Here is a 16,588-nt window from a genome sequence, read left to right as displayed (position 1 = left end):
AAAATTTGTGTGTTATCCACGGTTTCCCCAGCCACGGTATGCAACTCAAAACCACCTTCGTTTTTCTTTGGTTGGACGTCTAGGGGGTTGTAAAATATTATTATTTGAACATTTAGAGCACAATTCTCAACTTTATGCCGGAAATAAATTCTGCCCCATCTAAATGTTCGTGTTCACAAAAAATTCGAAATACGACGGCGACAGGGACCTATAAGCAGTTAAGAACCACTCTAGTTTTTCTTTGGTTTTCCATCTAGAGGGTTTTAAATATTATTATTTGAACATTTAGAGCAGAATTATAAAATTTATGCTGGAAAAAATTTCTGCCCCATCTAAACGTACCCGTTCACAAAAATTTCGAAATACGTCGGCGAGAGGGACCTATAAGCAACTCAGAACCACCCTCGTTTTTCTTTGGTTGCCCGTCTAAGAGGTTATAAATATTATTATTTAAACATTTAGAGCAGAATTTTCAAATTTATGTCGAAAAAATAAATTCTACCCCATCTAAACGTTCCCGTCCACAAAAATTTCGAAATACGTTGCGAGAGGCACCTATAAGTAATTTATTTAAATAATAATATAGACGGGCAATCAAAGAAAAACGAGGGTGGTTCTGAGTTGCTCGCACATACACGTCGTCGCATACATCCACAAGTACCGAGTCTAGTACGTTGGGTACATTTGTACACAAAATGGAAGGCAAAATTACGTCATTGAGAAAAATCCGAAAATGTATTTAGATATTCCAAGACATTCTATGTTTATAATAAATATGTTGTGTGAAAAATGCATTTCAACAAGACTTGATGTATATCTCTTATACACTCTCTATTTATACACTTAAAAATATAGGTGTATAATATAGGTAAAAGTATAGCAAATATCTATACATCTCTCCGTCTGCTTGCGACTTGATCGCCGAGTGACCGGTATCCTGACGTCATTAGCTGTTCTCTCGCAGTGTTGACCTTTTTAAGGGTCTTACAAATTCAGAATTAAATATATCACTTATTATTAATCCTATTGACCTAATTTTTTTAAGATATATTTAGGTGGTTAAATACTATCAGAAAATGAAAGAAAAAGTTTAAAATTATATATCACTGAATGGGCCTATTCGGAGGTAAAAACTCTGAGTAACTGGACTATTCGGCAAAGATTCGATAGTCGGATTAAGTACATCCGATTCCTTAAAAATTGAACCATATCGCTCTCGATCCTTCCGTGTCGAAGCAGGAACAAGCTTAACTAGGTCGCCTAGACGGTGACCGTAGCCTCGTCCAGGTGTTTCTTGATATCCTCTAACTTTTCCATGTCGCTGGTCGACTTGTCGCACTTGTAGACGACCAGGGAGTGGTAGAAGTGGGCGGCGAACAGGACGAACGTTATGAGCACCGGGATGACTATCACGGTGGCGGCCACCGCCGCCGTGAACGAGTAGTCCCAGAATTTTACCCAGCACAGGATGGCTACCTCTATCAGGAACAGGAATAGGCCTGGAACATATGAAAAAAGTAGTTTCCTTGGATCTTGAATAGACCTATCGCCTCACCTAAAATCGTGGAAAAAGCCCAAGCGATCTCTATGAATCCCTTCATCCTCTCGTGCGGGCTCTCCTTCACCATCTCGCAGATCTCCAGCTTCGCTATGGCCTCTATGTTCGGCAGGATGTACGTGGATATCATCAGCGCGAATATGTGCACGGCGACGAGCACCGTCGTGCATACGGCGAACATGACGAACAGCCATTCCGGGACGTTCGTCGGCGTGTTTATTTGAAGTTCTACCTGGAAAAAATGCGGAACTACTGAGAAAATTACAGTGACTTGAGGGCAGCGAATCTAGAGCCAATTCTAAAGTCCTGTTCAAAATCAAATTTATTGGCTTCATTCAACACCCAACGACGATCATCTGATTTGAACTCTCAGATCTCAAAAACTTTAATTAGCTAACTTTTCTATTTAAACAAATAAGTGAGGAAAACAGTTTTTTCACTTTGCGGGGGAAAAACCATCAATTTTAGCAAAAAGTGACTCTGAGACAGCTTGTAGGGAGTAAAATTATCTACAAAATGAGACTGGTTAAATTAAAATCGGTTAATAAACAAAAAAGTTATTGCAAAAAAAACAAGAAAAGTACCCATTTTTTAATTTGTTTATAACTATCGCATTTATTGTTAAAATTTTATAAAACCTATGACAAGTTGAGGGTTTTGTCATACTTTAAAAGTGTGCCAAAAGTGGGCGCTGTAGGTGCAATAGTTTTCGCACAATTCTATTTGTTTATAGCGGAGGCTCCAAAAGTTATGAACTTTAAGCCTCTGTACAGGCGTTAATTTTCAATCAAACATGATTCTGAAAGCGTCATTGTAATCTTAAAGACGCAATTAAGCGACCTATTAAAAAATATCACCGTTTTTTTGACATTAACATTCTCAAATTGTGCATTAAAAAACCGTGCGTTTTTCGCTTATAAACAATTTGAATAACATTGTTGCTATTTATGCTATCTCACCGAAAATAGATGCAATGGATAGCTGGCAAAAAAATACAGTTTTAAAATAAAAAAAGTACCCTCTACGACCAACAGGAGCCAAGATAAGAATTTTTTTTTAAAAAATCGTAGCGCAATTGTTTATAAATATTAAGACTTGAATTTTTCGCAAAATAAAGTTTACGACGTAAACTACGATTTCCCGTGAATTGCATTGAAAAATGTGGAAAATTAACGACTCACGAGCCCTTTAAAGAGAAGGTACTCGCTAAGTAAACTGTCCGGCGGCCGGCGGCGTGGTGGTGGGGGAAGCTCGTCCAAGCGGTAGCGCTGGCGAGAAAAGTTAAATCCAAAGTTTAAATAGGTGCGCGCTCTAAATTTTGCTATATCTCGGCTTCTATTCATCGTAGAAACTTATTTTTTTTTTAAACTGGGGTAGCTCGACGAAAAAATAACAATGGGCATATTTACGAATTCGTAGAATAGCCCTGAACCCCAGAAAAAATGCATCTTTTATAATTAATTTTTTTTATTTACAAAAATGTCACAAAAAATATTGTTAAACGAAATATTAATTAAAATTTCAATTTCGGAATCATTTTACTATTATTAAATAAATAAATGAAACTATCGTTCATTTAAAAAGTTATTTTTTTACAAATTAAGGCAAAGTAAACTTGTATTTTCAATATTTTGTTGGCTATGTAATTACGATTTAAATGTAAAATTAAAGTAAAAAGTCACAAAATTATTTTCAAATTATTATTTATTGTTAAAATATTTAAAAAAGAATTTATTACAAAATTCTCAAAATTAAAAAATATTAATAAAAAATAATGCGGTCGATAAAATTACAATTTTAACGTCTTCAAATTTTAATATATAAAGTTTTTTTATTATATTTATTACGAGTACTGATTTTATACAAACAAATTTTTGCAACAATCAAAATTAATTAAAAAAATATTAATCACAACCATTTTCAATAATAGATATAATACAGTATAATACAACAATTTAAAATTTAAATTTTTTTCTATTTTTATGAGAAATAATAATTTGAAAATAATTTATGAATTTTCACTCTAATTATACATTTAAATCGTAATTAAATAGCTAACAAAATATTGAAAAAACAAGTTTACTTTGCCTTAATATAAAAAAACATAATTATTTAAATGAACGTTAGCTTCATTTATTTATTTAATAAGAGTAAAATAATTCCGAAATTGAAATTTTAATTAATACTTCGTTGAACAATAACTTTTGTGACATTTTTGTAAATTAAAAAAAATTAAGTATAAAAGATGCATTTTTTCTGGGGTTCAGGTCTATTCTACGAATTCGTAAATATGCCCATTGTTATTTTTTCGTCGAGCTACCCCAGTATAAATAAAAATAATAAGTTTCTACGATGAATTTTCTACGAGAAGCCGAAATATTGCAAAATTTACAGTGCGCATCAATTAACTTTTCTCGCGCGCGCCACCGCTTGGACGAGCTTGCCCTACCACCACGCCGCCGGCCGCCGGACAGTTTACTTAGCGAGTACCTTCTCTCTAAAGGGCTCGTGAGTCGTTAATTTTCCACATTTTTCAATGCAATCCACGGGAAATCGTAGTTTACGTCATAAACTTCATTTTGCGAAAAATTCGAGTCTTAATATTTAGTAACAGTTGCGCTACGTTTTTTTTTTTAATTCTTGGCTCCTGTTGGTCGTAGAGGGTACTTTTTAATTTTAAAACTGTATTTTTTTGCCAGCTATCCATTGTATCTATTTTCGGTGTGTTAGCATAAATAGCAACAGTGTTATTCAAATTGTTTATAAGCGAAACACGCACGGTTTTTTAATGCACAATTTGAGAATGTTAATGTCAAAAAACCGGTGATATTTTTTAATAAGTTGTTTAATTACGTCTTTAAGATTACAATGACGCTTTCAGAATCATGTTTGGTTGAAAATTAACGCCTGTATTAGAGGCTTAAAGTTCATAACTTTTGGAGCCTCCGTTATAAACAAATAGAATTGTGCGAAAACTATTGCACCTACAGCGCCCACTTTTGGCACACTTTTAAAGTACGACAAAACCCTCAACTTGTCATAAGTTTTATAAAATTTTAACAATAAATGCGATAGTTATAAACAAATTAAAAAATGGGCACTTTTCTTGTTTTTTTGCAACAACTTTTTTGTTTATTAAACGATTTTAGTTTAACCAGTCTCATTTTGTAGATAATTTTACTCCCTACAAGCTGTCTGAGAGTCACTTGCTAAAATTGATGGTTTTCCCTGCAAAGTCAAAAAAAACTGTTTTCCTCACTTACACAATTTTACAATAATCTCGCGGATAGGACTTTTTTCGAATAAAAATTTAATTTGCTTGGTCTATATCAAGGGTCGGCAACTGGCGGACCGCGGTCCAGGTCCGGACCGAGCAAGGTAAAATACTGGACCGCCAAACATTTTTTGAAAGTATAAATTACTCAAATAAATAATTTAAAAAATATTTTTTACGTTTAAGTGCCAATCTTANTATTTAAATTATTCTTCTGTTCTCATGAGCATTGAAATTTATTTCACTCACTAGCGGGAACCATTGCGAATACATTGATATATAATAATATTCAATTATGTTAGTTTCTTCGACGATTTGTGTCCTCATCTGAAGCTCTGTTACATGGTAAAAATATACATACTAAATCGCCCCCTTAACGTTGTGCCTCTTGTGATATAAACTAATTATAATGAATATATTAGCAGACGGCTGGATACCAGTAATAATATTATTGGCATATTTTGAAGAATTATCAAAAACAATAAAAAATATATTGTTGCATATTTAAAAAAGACCTATTTATGTCAGTTTAGAGAAAGTATAGTGCTGTAAAGTGTTTTCCATGGTAATGATTTATACATTCGTGAAAAAACTGTTTTCCTCACTTATTTGTTTAAATAGAAAAGTTAGCTAATAAAAGTTTTTGACTCACGAGACGAGAGATGTCTTGTATTATGTTCCTTTAGACAATTTTACAACAATATCGCGGATAGGACTTTTTTCGAGTTTCTCTTTTATTTTCGCTAATTTTCCTGGTGTAAAAAGGCAGCAACGCCAAGATATACAAGGGATGTATGTGTGTGTGTATGGGTATGGGAACCGGATCCAATAAGTCGCCGGCAAAAAAGTTGATTAACGTCATAATCTTCTATAAATAACGCGGTAATGATTAAAACGATGACACGCTTTGTTTCACACGTTATGGATATCGAACACAAAAAAAATTGCTGTAAAGTGTACCGTTAATTCAGGATCTGATAAGCGGAATAGGTTCGCGTGTTTGGAGCGCATGAAAATTAAAAAACATTGATAAATAAATACTCTTTTTTTGACATTTATTTTTCAACACCGAACGCTCGAATTTTTTTAATTCCATTCATATTTACCATCGCTATCATGGCGAAGCCCGAAAGGAGTTCGGAAGTGGTGGCCGTAGCTTTTAGTTTCGCCCGGGACATGTGCAGTCGCCTCCAGGACAGCCCTTCGGGGGTGTTGGACAGTTGCCTGTTGATCCTTCCTGACTCCACGTCGTAGCACCTGCAGCAGCACTTGGAGCCGCTGACGGAGCCGCTGCTCTCGTCGTCTTGCATTTTCTGTAACGAAAAAATACAATTTGAGGAACGGGAACTAATGCCCAGGGTATCATAATAAAGTTACTGTTGGGTCCAACGAGAAAGTCGTGGTAAAATTTTGTCGAAAAATGTTTCAAATATCTATAAACTCATTAGAAGCTGATATTATAGGGAAAAGTTGGTTTCAATAATAAAAATTAAGGAAAAAGATGATGAAATTAGACCAAAATGGTTAGCTGTCCGTGAAAAGTGTAGTAGATAATAGAAATTCACTTTTTCAAAAGCTATCGTGAACTGTTGACACTTTAAATCTGTTAGTCCAGTCATTATAGACATGAAACAGCCTGTTTCGGGAAAAAAGTAATATTAGAAGTTTGTCTGCGGAATATTGTTTATAAACAAAATATCAAAAAATCAACTCGAGGCTAGTTGGGAAACTTTGTTTAAATAATGGTCAAAGTTATAGAAAAGTGGTTTTTTGATTCGCGTAAAAAAACTGTTATTAATTGCGCAAAAAAAGTTTATACAAAAAAGGTAGGTATTAAATAAGCCTATAAAATGAGACAAGTCCGATTAAATTCCGATAATTTGTTTATGCACAAGAGCTCAAAAATGGTCGAAAATGGCCGTTTTTTTTTCAATTGCTAATAATTAATGTAATTTTCATCGCAGACACTTGTAATTCAGGATTTTTGAGGCTTTTTGCGCCCTTAACAAATTGTAAAAATTTCAACTCGAAAGATTCATTGGTTTGGCGTTGGCGGAATTTGTTATCTAACAAGATGCTATTTTCAATTAATTTTTCCCAAGCTCAAAGGCGTTGTATAATTTCGATCATTAGTTGTTTTTAATAATAATAATAATAATAATAATAATAATAATAATAATAATAATTTAATTAGTTTAAAAATTACTGAAAAAATGTTAATATTTATTAAATTGTTAAGATAGGTAATTATTATAAAATGAAACAGTAACCTCTATAGTTTAGATAGTACTATTTTTCTTCGAATTTAAAAAAAAAATCGTCGTTCTAAGTTGATTAGAAGGTGAGATAATATTTTTTTTATTTAATCGCAGTAACCTTAATTATTAATATTAAGAGCCGAAATTTGGCGAGAGTATACATTAAGAGCTATATTTTCATGTTCTACATCTACATTAACATTAAGGTGAATTCAACTATTTAATTGCAAAAAAGAAAATAGCGGCTTTGCGTTCTATTACTCGGTCTAGCGAACGCGTGGGGAGAGTGAGGCGGAGCATGCGCGCAGGAAAATGATCGAGCGGCTTCAAATCGATGGAGCTGGAAAAATTAACCATATCTCGGTTAATAATAAACCTATCGAGATGATTCTTTTTTTAATTTGTGTTAGCGCGAAAATTCATGAGCATTGTATTAACATTATTTCAATCCGAGATTTAATTTTTTATTTAGCCTCGCTCTTCCCACTCGTTCGCTAATCGAGTAATAGAACGCATCGCCGCTATCTTCTTTTTTGCAATTAAATAGTTGAATTTACCTTAATGTTAATGTAAGACATCAAAATATAGCTCTTAATGTATACTCTCTCCAAATTCCGGCCCTTAATAGTTAAGGACACTGCGATTAAATAAAAAAAAATTGTCTCGGCTTCTAATCAACTTAGAACGGTTTTTTTTAATTCGAAGAAAAATAGGACTAACTAAACTATAGACGTTACTATTTCATTTTATAATAATTACCTATCTTAATAGTTACAGTCATTTTAAACAAATTAAATTTGAAAAATTAAATTTTCAGTATATGGATATGTCAATACATCTATTTAGGTACAAAAACAACTAATGATCGAAACTTTACAACGCCTTTGAGCTTGGGAAAAATCAATTGAAAATAGCATCTTCTTAGATGACAAATTCCGCCAACGCCAAATTAATGAAGCTTTTAGGCTGAAATTTTTATCACTTATTAAGGCTGCAAAAAGCCTCAAAAATCCTGAATTACAAGTGTCTACGATGAAAATTGCATTAATTATTAGCAATTGAAAAAAAAGGCTATTTTCGACTATTTTTGAGCTCTTGCGCATAAACAAATTATCGGAATTTAATCGGAAATCTTAATTCACAGATTTATTTAATACCTACCTTTTTTGTATAAACCTTTTTTCTCTATGAATAACAGTTTTTTACGCGAGTCAAAAAAACACTTTTCCATAACTTTGATCATTGTTTTAACAAAGTTTCCCAACTAGTCTCGAGTAGATTTTTTGATATTTTGTTTATAACACGTTTCTGAACAATATTCCGCAAAAAAACTGCTAATAGTTTTTTTCCCGAAAAAAGCCAAAATGACTGGCCTATGTTTCCTAAGCGTCAAAATGGCACTAATATAAAGGATTCTTGTTCTAGAACAGAAAAATCTTTCTCATAGCCTAATTGCTTCAATAATTAATTATTGAAAATTCATTTACAATTTTACAACTCGCATCATTAAACATTTTTAATATAATTGTTCCTTCGCTACACAGCGCACAATTTTTTTTATATAAAAATCTTAAAAATGAAGTTTGCAAGTCTCTGTTTCCACGAATTTCCGAAAATATTAATTCATCTTCGACACAAGTATCCCGGAAGCGAAGAGTTTTCCTACAAAACTGCCTCCCCATAATGTTCATTATAGAATTTTTCACAGACCGTCGCATTAGTAACGATTAGTAATCGAACACCCTGTATACTCGTCAATCCGACATTGTTTAACGAAGAGTCATCGTCGAGCGCTGCGATTTCAATAGCCGGAATTTGGGAAGTTTCTGAGTAATTAAAAAAAATTCGACGTACCCAAACAATACATAACAGGTTAATCAAAATAACGTCATTGAAATACGCGGATTAAAAAGTTCAATGCCTTAAGTATGGGATTTTTTATTATTTTAATCGTTCGCGAAACAAATATATACTGTACCGGGTGGATACTGCTTTACAAATTAACAAAAAAAAGTTCTTGTAGCCACTTGTCAGGCGAGAATCCATTTTTGAAAAACTTATTATTCTGTTGTAAGAATTAGATTTAAAATAACTAGGAAGAAAGAAAAATGTTTAGTCTTGTACATACGTAATGTATCAAAATCAATTTTTTCAAGTTTTAGAATTATTAATATTTTTTTTTTGTTAACTTCTGACGTTCATTAAGCGTTTTAGTCACACCCTGTATACAAGCCCGAGACGTTCTAGATTAATTCTCCGACCGGAGCTCGGTCTCGTTTAAAACTATTCATGGATTTATTTCGTCGCAAATCTTGTTGGTATCGTTAGAAAAATCGTACCGGTCTTCGCCAGAGAGAGAAATCTTTATTTTCGAGGTCAAAAAACCGTCCGGCAACGGCTAAAAAGCGACGTCCTAATCGCCGTAAATTACACAGCTGGTGTATAATTTGTCCGGTCTCGTATGTGGATACATTTTTTCCGGTAGAAACCTGATTGGTGGACGGAAAGGTCGCGATTAATTGCCACCAAACAGGAAAAATAAACGGAGGAACATGCTTTTTGCAAAATTTTGCTTGTAAAATGGTCGAGACTGGATAAATCACCGAAAATTTGTTATTAATAATGCAAACCCTGGAGCAACGAATATATCTTGTGAAATTTTATGGAATCTGTAATGTTTGATATCGATTTGCAATACAAATTTTTAAAGAAAAGTATCAGAAGGGGGATTTTTTAAAAACCACTCACCTTATGTAACGCGTAGGGGGGAGGTTTGTAGGACGAAATGCCTCCGTTCGACGTCACGCTCGAGCTGCAGGAGAAGGGGGGCGTTCTCTCCCTGGATATGGACCCGACCGGCGTGTCCAACCCCGGGTGAGACAGCCTAGACAGAGGGCTCTCCGAGGCGTACATCAGTTTCGTCCTGTTGAAGGCTTCCGTTGAAAAATTTAGTGATTTCGGTCTAAGGGCGATGGGCTTCAACTGGGACTGCAAAATCAAAATTAATTTTTTAATAACTATGATTTTTACGAATTAGACCCCAGTCCGGGCACGTCTCTGGGCATAAGTATTCGAAGTAATCAATTTTAGTGTCATAAAAATCCCATAGTTTTCCGACTTATCAAGACTATGTTATCGGTAGTTTACTAATACAAGTTCGGTTACATAGTTTAACTGTTATCTGTTTTGTTTATTAACGATATTCCGTTCCATAGATAAGTGAGTGACTCATGAAAGAGTTTGTCGTGAAAAAGAAAGCTTCGACAATTTTAAAAGTGTCGAATTTTGTTTTTGTAATTATTGTAAGTCGTAAATCTGCCTTACCCACGAATTAGTTAGCGGTATCATTTTGTTTTGGTTCAGGAAAAGGTCTGCCGACGTGTTGTGCCTCCTCATCTTCCGGTGCTGGTTCTTGGAGACTATGGGGAAGTTGACTTGCGTCGATTGGTCCATTTCGGGCACTGAAAATTAAATATACCGTCAATAAATTATCCCATCTGCAGTCATAATTATTGGAATCAACAAAAAGCAGTTGCAATTTCATATATAAAAAAAATAGTGGCCCGCAAACCTCATTTTCGTGGCCCCTTTATAAAAAATAAATACATATTAAATCTGTCTTCGTTTCCTAAAAATCAAATAACACTTTATTTGATGGAAATGAAATTATGTAAAGACAGACCTAGGTAAGGTGTACCTAAATCTGGCAAATTAATCGAAGAAGCTTGCTTACGTTGAAATTCTGTATTAACCATAATTTTCAGTAATCTTTTTAAATATCAAATTGTAACCTTTCGGCTTTACTATATAACAATACCTAGTTTCCAAATAATGTATCAATGGTGCCGCGCTGTATATTTTTTCCCGCTTTATCTGTCTACTGTAACGAACGTATATTCAACAGTTTGGCAACGTTTATATCTACAACTTCAACGCTATTTAAAATTTTTGTCCTTTGAAATTATATCGATTTTTCTGCATCTTGTGCGGCTCATCTATATCTATACTTCTATACTAATATTATAAAGAGGAAAGATTTGTATTTTTGTATGTATGTTTTTGTTTGTTACGAATAAACTCAAAAACTACTGGACGGATTTCGATAATTCTTTCACCATTTAGAATGCTACATTATCCCTAAGTAACATAGGCTATATTTTTTATATCCCAAAATGTTTAAAATAAATGCCCACCCGTGCGAAGCCGGGACTGGCCGCTAGTACGTAATAAATTGAATTTGAAATAAATATTACCTGAAAAGTCATGCTGTTATCAGAATTCGAACTCTCGACCTTTAGTATGTATAATTTTCCCAAACAGCACCGATTTACATCAAAATTTGGATTTAGGTTCTACTTACCCTCGACATCAATGTTGACCATGTGCCGGGTTTTATTTTTTAGGGGTGAAAACTACCCCTATTCGAAAATAATTATAATAGAATTGTAGATTCGAGCGTGTAATAGGTTGAAATCATCTTTAAATAAGTAATTATGATGAATTGAAAATTGTCAATCCCTAAAAGCCACCCTACAGTAATTATTAAAAATAATGTTGAAAAATATTCAGCAACTTGGAATAATTTAATCATATAGTGATATTAAATTAAGATTTTTTTATTGTTTAATTTTTTATTATTTATTTATAAGTTACCCTTATAAAAACCACCCCTTGCAAAAAAAATCGAACAATTATAGTTAAAAAAAATTTGTTTAGTGCAAAATATATTTTTATTATATAAAATGTAATGTATTTATTTTATCAAACCTTAAAAAAAACTTTAGGTACTGATTAAAATTTGCAATAAAAAATAGGGAAAATAAGAATTTTATTTATATATGGATTTTAATTTTTTTATTTTTATAACAAACATTTTTTTTATTGCAAATAACAAATAATCAAAAATCTTCGCTCTCGTCTTCCTTTTCTATTCTATTCCTAAAATTCCTATTTCTATTCAAAAAATATAGCTATAATGTATATTCATCCATGCTTCAATTCTTTTAGCAGATGCTGGTGATTATTTTTGATCATATCATGAAAAAGACTTGATATTTGGCGATCTTCCGCTATAGCGCAAGGTTGGGTAGTTTGTTTTTTTAAAAAAATATAAATTACAATTCTGTAAAAATTAGTTCTACCATAACAGAACCTCAATGTTTTCAACATTTAATTTTTAATAATACGAATTGTTCAATTGCAATAAATAATTAAAAAAAATTAAAAAATCGGCTGATTTATAGACCCCGCAGACTATCTATTATGTATTTATAAAACAAAAAATATAAACCTGGTTGGTAAAAAATATAATTTGAAATTATTACAAATATATTTTCTTTATAATTAAAATCATTCAGCAAAGAGAATAGACCTAAGATACAACGTGAAACAGGATTTAACAAGTATTTTTTTATACTTAGGTACCTATGATATGAAATGTAAAAAGTTGTGCCTGTGTTAAAGACTATTTTCTACAAAATAAAGACAAAATAAGATGTTAAATCTAATTATCAAACAAAAATGAGCCTTTTAAATATTCTAATGGGCCATCACCCTAAGACAGCCTATATTATGATGATACGGCAAATTTGTCGTGACCGGTTTATAATGTCGGTTACTTAGTTAAAAAAAAATGTAAAAATATTGCCAGCGAATAAATATCAATGATGTTCGTGTTATATGAATTATTTATCAGAATAAAATTATCGGTCGTGTTCCACAATCTTTAAAACTAATATTACTGGCAGAAACTACTTTTTTTTCTAGCGCTTTTTAAGAGTGGGTTTTTATAGTTCACTGATATCAAAAGTTGAAACTTACTATTTGCGGAATCTGTTCACTTTTACTGAAAATATTCGATTCACTCGTATCTTCGCGTCCTTCTCGAGGTCTTGCAAACTCGGAACTAAAACTGAAATATATTTTCCCATCAGTCCCATGTCCCATCGTACTTGTGTTACATAAATATGTATAAGTATATTCACGAACTAATAACTCGAAAAAATAGCCGTTTGGTTAGGTCGGGCACGATTTGGTTTGGTTTTGGAAACGCGCGTATTTTACGCCGATGCGGTTGGGCCCGTGTTCAGGACCGGTTGCGGATGTTTTTAGGGGTTTCCTCAATACACATACACACACATACCTGACTTTGGTGAATCCGTTAAAAGATGTAATCATTCAATGAAATACAGGGTGTCTCATAATTAGCTGCTGAACAGGCCGATTCTACGATCAAAACTAAGTAAAAAAAGTTCATATGAACATGGGTCCGGAAATGCTTCCTAAGGGCACAGGGACCCATTGGAGAGGGAGGAATGGAAATAATTTTTTTGCAATATCTCTCAATCGCGTTGTGATAAATGAATGAAATTCGGTATACACAGCTAAATTTTGATGAGCAATTTGATGGACTAATCCATTTATTTCCACAAGGTCCATTGGGGTGGGTACGGGGGGGCCCTTGGTACTTTGCGTGTGTAACTTTTTCATCTTTGACTTTTTAACAAATTGGACAGCAAATTCCGTTTTCCCGAACTGTTTTACGTTAAAAAGGTACTCTTGTTTCAAATCGTTATCTTTAACGGTTTCTGAGAAAATCGCTCTTGAATTAATCCCACTTTGGTCAATTTCATAGTAATTTAAACAAAAAAAATTTTTTTGTTTAAATTTAATCTAATTTTAATAAAAAAATAATAATAAAAAATTAAATTAAATAAAAATTAATCCTTTAAATGGAAAAGAGAGGAAAGGAAAATTATTATTATTATTTTTTGTTTAAATTACTATGAAATTGACCAAAGTGGGATTAATTCAAGAGCGATTTTCTCAGAAACCGTTAAAGATAACGATTTGAAACAAGAGTACCTTTTTAACGTAAAACAGTTCGGGAAAACGGAATTTGCTGTCCAATTTGTTAAAAAGTCAAAGATGAAAAAGTTACACACGCAAAGTACCAAGGGCCCCCCCGTACCCACCCCAATGGACCTTGTGGAAATAAATGGATTAGTCCATCAAATTGCTCATCAAAATTTAGCTGTGTATACCAAATTTCATTCATTTATCACAACGCGATTGAGAGATATTGCAAAAAAATGATTTCCATTCCTCCCTCTTCAATGGGTCCCTGTGCCCTTAGAAAGCATTTCCGGACCCATGTTCATATGAACTTTTTTACTTAGTTTTGATCATAGAATCGGCCTGTTCAGGGCTGGCAGCTAATTATGAGACACTCTGTATATTATATTTTTGTTATTCTATCGCCACCCAAACGAAGTTTGTAACCTTATTTTTGTTACACTATACAGAAACTTTTAGTAAAAGCTAATAATGTAACACCTGCATACAATTTCATATTTTAAGAACTTACGTACAAATCACGAATGTGTTTGATTGTCGTATCAAATTAACAAAGGCATTATAGTTTTCTTTGAAAGAATGTGAAGTCCGACCCTGTGTTTTCGGGTAACCCGCATTTTCGACCATCTACGTCGCTGGTTATTGAGCACGTGAACGTGTACAGGTGGATGTCGTCTTGTATTTACTTATGTTACATAATTAATACTCTAAAGAATGTGTCGTTTTCTATTTATCATCCTTGTCACTAAACTAATGTTTACGTTTCTGCTATCAAGAGGCCATAATAACCGAATACATTATTGTGTTGTATTTGGACGAAAATATGGCATACTTGGACTTTCGAAATGTTCTCCTTTTCCTAACACAAGTAAAGTTTGCGATTATTTGTGTATCTTGAACTTATTGCTTCAGTACATAACGTTTACTAATTTGTGGTTGAGCAATCTAATAACTTTTTTTCGTGACTATCAGCGTGTGGGAGTCCGCGGTTTTCCTTCAAAAGATTATGCAGTTCTATGTATTTAATATATTGACACGTGCTGGATAAACTTAAGCCTAAGGAGAACAAAATGGCGATAATATATGGGGCATTCTATGCCAAGTCTCTGACGTCGTGACCGGACCATTTTAATTTTGGTGGGTTTTTGGGATTATTTAATACCTGTTTAGAGTAGCTTTCATGAATTTTTTCAAATTTTTATTTCAACTCTTCAAGAAGTTATGACCATTCGAATATTTTGGGTAAATAATTTTCAAAAACCTGTAGGTAACTTGGTGAAAATTAAAAATATCATAAACATTTTTCATTTGAGATGTAGTTTTAAAAAAAATACATTTTTAGTTTTTTGAGGTGTTTTTTTGATTTTTTAACAAAGTGCTTTTTGAAGAAAAAGAGCTTTCTATAGTTAGAATTAACAGCCACAGAAATAATATAGAAAATAAAATCCATCAAGTTTTCTAGAAATTTTTCTATTTCGTCGTTAACCTATCTACAGGGTGAGTCAGTTTTTTGTAGACAAACTTTAACAGGATATAGAACACATGTTTTTAAAACGAAAAGTTCCTATAAACATATGTCGTAGAAGGCTTCGTTTCCGAGATACAGGGTGTTAAATATAATTTTTTTTCTCTCGAATTTTCAGTATAACTTATAAAGGAATGCTTAGATTTTTTTCATGTTTGGGGAATAATGCCTATTAATTATGGGGCATAAAACAAGCGATAAAAATGTTCAAAAACTTGCACAGTGGCGGAGTGGAGGGGGTGCTCAACCCCTTTCTTAAACAGTACTTCTACGCCAATGACTATTTTTTAAAAAAACTGTTATTTTCATTATCTACATACAGTTTAACAAAAATAATGCCCCTTCTTCTGTTTAGAAATTCCTGTGCATTTCCGAGTTATTTTGATTTTTAGTGTTTGATGTGGTACTAAATTAATTTATTTATTATCAATTATCGGCTAAATATTTAATTCTTTCAACGAAACCTACCGAAATATGGTTTGTTAAGATTCTAAAAAGCCGAAATATCTTATTCTTTATCTCTTTCCAATGCAGTTAAAATAAATATTTGTTATATCAAGCCATACTCAAATACAAGACTTTTATAAAAAAACGAAAAATCATTGAATGACCATTGATGTTAATGTTTATGGAGAAATTTTTTAAATTTATAACAATACTTAATTAACAACTTCTTAAAACTTTTTGGCAACTGCACAATAATGTATTATATGTATGTATTGTAACAGATTTCAACTTATAAAAGTATTGTATTTGAGTATAGCTTGATATAACAAATATTTATTTTAACTGCATTGGAAAGAGATAAAGAATAAGAGATTTCGGCTTTTTAGAATCCTTAACAAACCATATTTAGGTAGGTTTCGTTGAAAGAATTAAATATTTAGCCGATAATTGATAATAAATAAATTACTTAATACCACAACAAACACTAAAAATCAAAATAACTCGGAAACGCACATGGATTTCGAAACAGAAGAAGGGACATTATTTTTGTTAAACTGTATGTAGATAATGAAAATAACAGTTTTTTTTTTAAAATAGTCATTGGCGTAGAAGTTCTGTTTAAGAAAGAGGTTGAGCACCCCCTCCACTCCGCCACTGTGCAAGTTTTTGAA

The 16,588-nt window shown here is 32.7% G+C and overlaps 1 protein-coding gene across 2 annotated transcripts in view; it reads right to left on the bottom strand.

Annotated features, from left to right (window-relative positions):
• Positions 1-1,086: 1,086 nt before the first annotated feature.
• Positions 1,087-16,588, bottom strand: part of LOC108903329 (calcium release-activated calcium channel protein 1-like) — a 46,912-nt gene continuing 31,410 nt past the window's right edge. The window contains exons 1-6 of one of the 2 annotated variants that reach the window (XM_018705463.1): positions 12,911-12,979; positions 10,415-10,551; positions 9,839-10,078; positions 5,939-6,145; positions 1,556-1,790; positions 1,087-1,499 (exon numbers count right to left, since the gene is read on the bottom strand). In XM_018705463.1, the coding sequence (XP_018560979.1) occupies positions 1,261-1,499; positions 1,556-1,790; positions 5,939-6,145; positions 9,839-10,078; positions 10,415-10,551; position 12,911 (1,059 nt within the window). In that variant the 5' untranslated portion in view covers positions 12,912-12,979 and the 3' untranslated portion in view covers positions 1,087-1,260. Of the gene's footprint in view, positions 1,500-1,555; positions 1,791-5,938; positions 6,146-9,838; positions 10,079-10,414; positions 10,552-12,910; positions 12,980-16,588 lie in introns of those variants that run through there. The other variant, XM_018705464.2, reaches the window with a different exon arrangement.

The sequence above is a fragment of the Anoplophora glabripennis genome, unplaced genomic scaffold (assembly GCF_000390285.2).
Source record: "Anoplophora glabripennis isolate ALB-LARVAE unplaced genomic scaffold, Agla_2.0 scaffold103, whole genome shotgun sequence".
Lineage (NCBI taxonomy): Eukaryota > Metazoa > Arthropoda > Insecta > Coleoptera > Cerambycidae > Anoplophora > Anoplophora glabripennis.
The sequence above is the reverse complement of the archived record's forward strand: the minus strand, read 5'-3'. Positions and strand labels throughout refer to the sequence as shown.